A 6,430-nucleotide genomic window follows, 5' to 3' on the forward strand; every position below is an offset into this window, starting at 1 on the left:
GTGATTTTTTTTTTTTTTGGTAACCCGGAGAACCTCGCACGGCCGACAGTCAAAAGTAAATCACTGGTTACGACACGTGTTAGCCACCATACAAATGCCACCGGATAAGTCGTCAAGAAACTCAAAGCTAGCCTTCTTGCAAGTTACAGGAGTTTCGAACATTAAACCTTCTCGATGGAAGTCTAGCGCTTATCCAGCTAGGCACCGTGGTGGGTGGTTAACCGCGGTGGGTGGTTAATGTGATTCATTTTGTCTCCAAAGTATCCAGGAAAGAACAAAAGCTAAAATTTATCCACGATACTCCTCCAAAACGTCCCATCATCACTTATAAAACGCCACCAGCTCCAGACAAGACATTCAGCCCCTCTCTCTCTCTCAGAGTCTTCATATTAGAAGGAGAGAGGGTAGGCGGCCGAGAGCGCCAAACCCCGCAGCTCTTTCCTTCGTTCTATCTTTTCCCGTCTTTCCATGGATGAAGAAACGAAGCAGAAGATGGAGGAGAGGCTGCTGGCGAAGAGGGAGGAGGGAGAGCGCAAGAGCGACGGCCTCACGTGTGGAGGAGTGACGGAGGAGGTGAAGAGGGTGGGGAGCATAGCGGCGCCGATGGTGGTGGTCACGTCGTCGCAGTACCTCCTCCAGATGATCTGCGTCACCATGGTCGGCCACCTCGGCGAGCTCTCCCTCTCCAGCACCGCCATCGCCATCTCCCTCGCCGGCGTCTCCGGCTTCAGTCTCCTTGTTCGTCTCTCCTCTCTCTCTCTCTCTCCCCCTCCCTTCACGTTTTTGACTCTTTGTTTTGGATTATTTTAGCGTGATGCAATATTTCTTAACGGACGAGCAATTTTAATTACACGTATGCCATCTGTTTCCATATGATCAATCATATGCTTCCATATGCTCTTAACAATGCTGCACTTCAGCTAAACTTAAACTTTACGTAGGACGCTCAGCGATTTTTTTACTTTCATTCTTTTCGAACAAAATGAATTCCACGAGCCATGATGATAATAGCGACAACATGTGTGTCGGAGGCTCGATCTCAATGATGATTCCGTTGATATTGATGTAATCAGTTTGCTTGAAACCACGCATGAGAAACTGTCTCAGTACATGTCCTTAGGAATATGGGTGCTTTTGGTTTAACATTTCTAAGGGGCATCGGGGAAATGTTGGATCGTTTGGTTCAATTTTTTTGCTGGCTTTTAGCTTTCAACTTATCTTCAAAATGCTGAAAGCCAGCATTCAGCAGAATGCTAAAATTACTTTTTCTCTTCCAAAACTACCTTCATCAATTTTTTATATTTCTGATTTTGCCCCTATTTATTTATTTTTAATTGAAAAAGGAGGCAGTCCTTCACCGGACCGGCGAAGGGCTATAGCCGCCGGCGAGCCAGATTTGGCACCAGCGGCCGTCGGCTGAGGTCGCCCAACTCGGGCGACCTTCGGAGAGGGTCGTGTGACCCAACTGAGGGTCGCCAGAGGTCAACTGACCTCGGTCTCGCCGGCGGCCATAGCACTTCGCCAGTTCGACGAAGGGTTTAGTTCAATTTTTCAAAAAGAAAAGAAAATATATATAATTATATACCAATCAAAGCCCATTACGAAAGTTTTCTGTACCAAACGCACATTCAATTCAAAGTCTATTTGCAATTTTTTTTTTACCAAATACAATTGCATTTCCCCAAGTAGCTTTGGACTTTCAACATTTGCATTGAACTCAAAGCTCATTGCATTAGATCTTTGAGCTTCCCGAGGGCATCATTGGCACATGACTGGTGCTGCATAGTCCAAGATGGCGGCTAGTTTAGACTTGGCGCGCTTAAGTTGGTCTGTGTCGTATTAGAAATGGTGCAAAAGCTAATAATGAATTAACCCTAGTTGGTGAGAATTGGAATCAAGCTTGTCCTGTCATTAATAGGGACATGCTCTTCAACAGTGTGTTAGAGACAGGGATTTGATTCTGATGGGACGAAATCACATTATTGATGTTTGAAGTAAGTGAGTGGTATTCATTTTACCGACAATAAATTTTTAACATTATATTATCAATCAATTTAGTATTAGCGTGACCCCATGTGCTTTCTCAATGGGTTCCTAGAGTTGTACATGTAACAATACTGAAATTAGCTTGTTACATTCGGTGCTCTTTTGTTGGTTAAGAAGTTCGTGTTATATCTTCAAAACACACAACACGTAGTCATTCTATGAATATGAGAGTCCAGAAAAAGCTATTGTGCTATTTTAGAAACCTGATCAACGATGATGATGGACTGCATGTTGATGAAAAAACTGGCAATTCCATCCATTTTGGTTGCTTTTATGGGACATATGTTCATACTAGTCTGTCCGAACGAATTTTGATCTACGGCTGCATGGGAGATATAAATTGATTCATTTACAGATGGCTAAACTTCTTAGTTCATGATTCTGCAACAACAGCTTGGCATGGCCACTGCTCTGGAAACGCTGTGCGGACAAGCCTACGGGGCTCAACAATACCAGAAGCTCGGAACACAAACATACACGGCGATCTTTCTCTGACCTTAGTGTGCGTCCCGCTCTCTTTTCTCTGGTTCAACATGGGCAAACTCCTCCTGTTGATGGGCCAAGACCCGCTGATCTCGCGTGAGGCGGGTAGGTTCATAGCGTGGCTCGTCCCTGCGCTCTTGGCATACGCCACGCTCCAGCCACTGGTCCGTTACTTCCAGACCCAGAGCCTCACCACTCCGATGCTCATAGGCTCCAGTGCCACGCTCTGCTTACATGTGCCTCTCTGTTGGGTCCTCGTGTTTAAGTCTGGGCTACATAACGTTGGAGCCGCTTTGGCATTGGGAATTTCTTATTGGTTGAACGTCACATTTCTTGGGCTGTACATGACGTTCTCTAGTGCGTGTCAGAAGACACGTGCACCGGTGTCAATGGAAATATTCCGAGGCATTCAGGAGTTCTTCCGATTCGCTGTTCCATCAGCTGTCATGATATGGTAACTAATGTTTATCCCCAAGGGCTCCTACTTCTGTGCGATATTCTTTGTTTTCTAGTAGCAGTGCATGTGTATATGCTGTTTATATTGAAGGATGACTGACGCCAGGTCTAGTAAGACTACCCTATGTATTTTGTATACTAGCAGTAACGGAAGTAATGGATTGTAAATGGGTTTTGAATGTGACCCACTTGTTTCACTTGAAGTGTACCACATCACTTCATGTATTCATTTATTATACCGCTTCACGTATAACTAGCGTTAGTCTTGCATTCCTCTTGATTGGCAAATGAACTTAACTCATCTTTTTTGTTTTACCGTTTGAGATATTTTCTGTTGATGGAGTTTCTTTCTGTGTACTCATTTGGATGGATCGTAGCCTTGAATGGTGGTCATTTGAGCTGCTCATCCTGCTTTCTGGGCTTCTACCGAATCCACAGCTTGAAACTTCAGTTCTCTCTGTGTGGTATGTCCTGTCTTTCATGTTACATTTATCATGACTTGACCAACATCTGATTTTAGAGCTGTGTATCAATCTCGCGTCGTAATTCACCGTTCTTGTTTAATCTCATGGATAGTCTCTCGACGACATCAACACTTTACGCAATACCATTTGCAATTGGAGCTGCTGGAAGGTTTGTAAACTCTTCATTTAGCCTTTTGGGGCATGTTGGACTGACCCCCATAATACCATTGGAGTGTTCTAACAACACCCTCACTCTCTTTTCGCTGCCTTTGTTCAATAACAGCACGAGAGTGTCCAATGAATTGGGAGCAGGAAACGCGCAGGCAGCTCGTGTAGCTGTCTATGCAGTATTGCTTATAGCAATCACCGAAACAAGCATTACGAGCGCAGTCTTATTTGCAACTCGTAAAGTCTTCGGTTACACCTTCAGCAACGAAAAGGAAGTCGTGGACTACGTTACAAAGATGTCTCCACTTGTTTGCCTCTCTGTCATTGTAGACAGCTTACAAGGTGTCCTTTCAGGTATCACTCGATCTCTCTGTATCATTGGAGAAACTTTGTCCAGATTTGATCTCGATAGACCCAATTATGGAACTGCAATTTAGGAACAAGGAAGCCTACATTAGATAATTCGATCACCTCCTCGATCAATTATAATGCAATGTTTTTTTCTTTTTTCCTCTCTCGTGATGATGTTTGACTCGATCAGGTATTGCGAGAGGATGCGGATGGCAACACATTGGAGCTTATGTGAACCTGGGGGCATTCTATCTGTGTGGAATTCCAGTTGCTGCAACATTGGGATTTTGGGTGGGATTGAGAGGAGTGGGACTTTGGATAGGGATTCAAGCGGGTGCTATTGTGCAGACATCGTTGCTCTCAATTGTGACCTGTTGCACAAATTGGGAAAAGCTGGTAATTTTATTTTATCCTCTTCTGCTCAAATCAACAACATGCCTTGCGGATGACTTCTTAGCAGCTATACCTTCATAAATCTAGCCGAGGAGGAGTTTGGGACATCCCTAGATCCTCTTTCTAGCCATGGTGTAATGGTCACAAGTTATACATGGCTTTTCATTGGAAGTGCAATCAAGTTTTTCCTGTCATCAATTCTTCAATTTTTCCTTAGTGGCAACCTTTAGAAAATTTCCTTGCTGTCTTGCAAGGACTTGATTGCACAATTCAATAAGATTTAGAAACTAATTGTGCTCAACTGAAAGATTTAGATCAGTCATGGATATGTTCATGTTAGTTGATCGTGTCATTCAGAAAATGTTTTAATGTAATTATAAAGTATTCATTGAACTAGGTATCAATTCGTGTCGATGTGTAAAGTTGTGCCATGTTATGTTTTGTCGATTGCAAGTTTCTCTTGATTAATTCCCACTGTGCTGGGCTCCGCGTTTGCCTATGATCTTAGGAATTTCCAGCCGAAGGAATTAAGCTGGTGCTAAACGTGCTTTTGATGATGCAGGCAAGCAAAGCAAGGGAGAGAATATTTGACGGAAGCTTTTCAGCCGATAATGGATCGATTATCTGAGCTCAAGCAGACTTGCAACTGAGAGAATGATCATATTGCAATTCGCAAGCTCTCCAGTTTGCTCTTGATTTCAGTGACATCACGTACATAGATTGCATTGAATCACAGGGGGCATCTGCAGACGTACGCAATTTTCTCTCAAATTCACTGAACAAGGTCACCATATCCGCACAAATGTCCAACCCCTGAACATCAGCCAGCATTCAATAATCACAAAGCATCAGTCATATGTGAACATCTGTCGTTCAAATAAGAGTGGGGGTAATCTCATTGCCCTGCCCGAAATGGATAATGCTCATCATATCGAGTCATTAGACAGGTTGTATCTCGATTCTTGGTCACTTCAAATCTAAGTTAACAAAACCTAGGAATTATGCTCAAAGTACAGTCGACCTCTGCAGATTTTAACAAGTTATTTCCACAAGCGGTGTCAGGCATAGAAATCCAACACCGGAGAAGCACAATATATCTATAGAGACAAGGACAGCGAAACCGAGGAGATGAGTCTTGGAACTGTTGTAATTATGGTTATAATTATGGTTAATGGATCAACGAAAGCCAATAAATTAAGATACATTTTTTCTGTTCACGCATCTCTTTTTGGATTCATGAATCTCCTATACTTTTATGTTCACGTATCTATTGAATTCATGAATTTCCTAGATTCATGTATCGTTTAGTTCATGTATTTATTGAATTCATGAATCTCTTGAATTCATGTATCTTTGGATACATGAATCTCTTGGATTCATGTATCTCTTTATTCATGAATCCCGTTGATACACACGTCTATTTAATTCATGTATCTCTTTAGTACATGAACTAAAAAGCTCTATAAATAGATATGAGCATAGAGCTTCATGGGGGTTTTTGGTTTTTGGTTTTCCCAATTCGATTCCAAAAGAGCTTTGATGCCCTTTTCTACTCTTCTGTTTTTTTCTGAGTGTGCTGGTTCAATTGAACGGTTCGACAGAGTCCTGTTTGCATAATGCTAATTCAAACAGGTTCGAGGTGTTATATCTTGGGAGGCATAGTTCGTGAATCTATGGGGCACCTTTGGCAGGAACTAATCGCCTTAAGGAGATTCGGTTATCCGTACCTCACCTCCAATTTTATGTTATATCTTATTTTCTTCTTCTCCAATATTTGTAAAGGGAATGAAATTATAAAGTTGTTATCATCTTCTTTATATTGATGTTCTGATTATAACAAACAGTGTGTATTCTCTGGATAAAATTCCAACAATCTTAAGGCGATTAGGTCACTCACTGTTTGTTGTTCTTGTTAGATTATTAAGATGGCTGAAAATAATCAAGTGCCATTCAATGTCCCGAATGTTTCAAGAGATGTTCCTATGGTCGATTTGACCGTTGCTATGGAAGATGTTCAACCCTCAGGGTTTGAATTTGTAGTAGCCAATGCTACGGGCCCTTGGGCTAAC

The 6,430-nt window shown here is 42.3% G+C and overlaps 1 protein-coding gene across 1 annotated transcript; it reads left to right on the forward strand.

Moving 5' to 3' along the window:
* The first annotated feature begins 367 nt into the window (after positions 1-367).
* Positions 368-5,572, forward strand: LOC104430771 (protein DETOXIFICATION 12). Its single transcript, XM_039306048.1, is given in 8 exon segments — positions 368-738; positions 2,440-2,530; positions 2,533-2,983; positions 3,363-3,449; positions 3,562-3,618; positions 3,733-3,971; positions 4,159-4,364; positions 4,924-5,572. Coding segments are annotated over 8 exon segments (1,467 nt in total). The 5' UTR covers positions 368-468; the 3' UTR covers positions 4,990-5,572.
* The last annotated feature ends 858 nt before the right edge of the window (positions 5,573-6,430 follow it).

Source organism: Eucalyptus grandis, chromosome 2, assembly GCF_016545825.1.
Source record: "Eucalyptus grandis isolate ANBG69807.140 chromosome 2, ASM1654582v1, whole genome shotgun sequence".
Taxonomy (NCBI): Eukaryota; Viridiplantae; Streptophyta; class Magnoliopsida; order Myrtales; family Myrtaceae; genus Eucalyptus; species Eucalyptus grandis.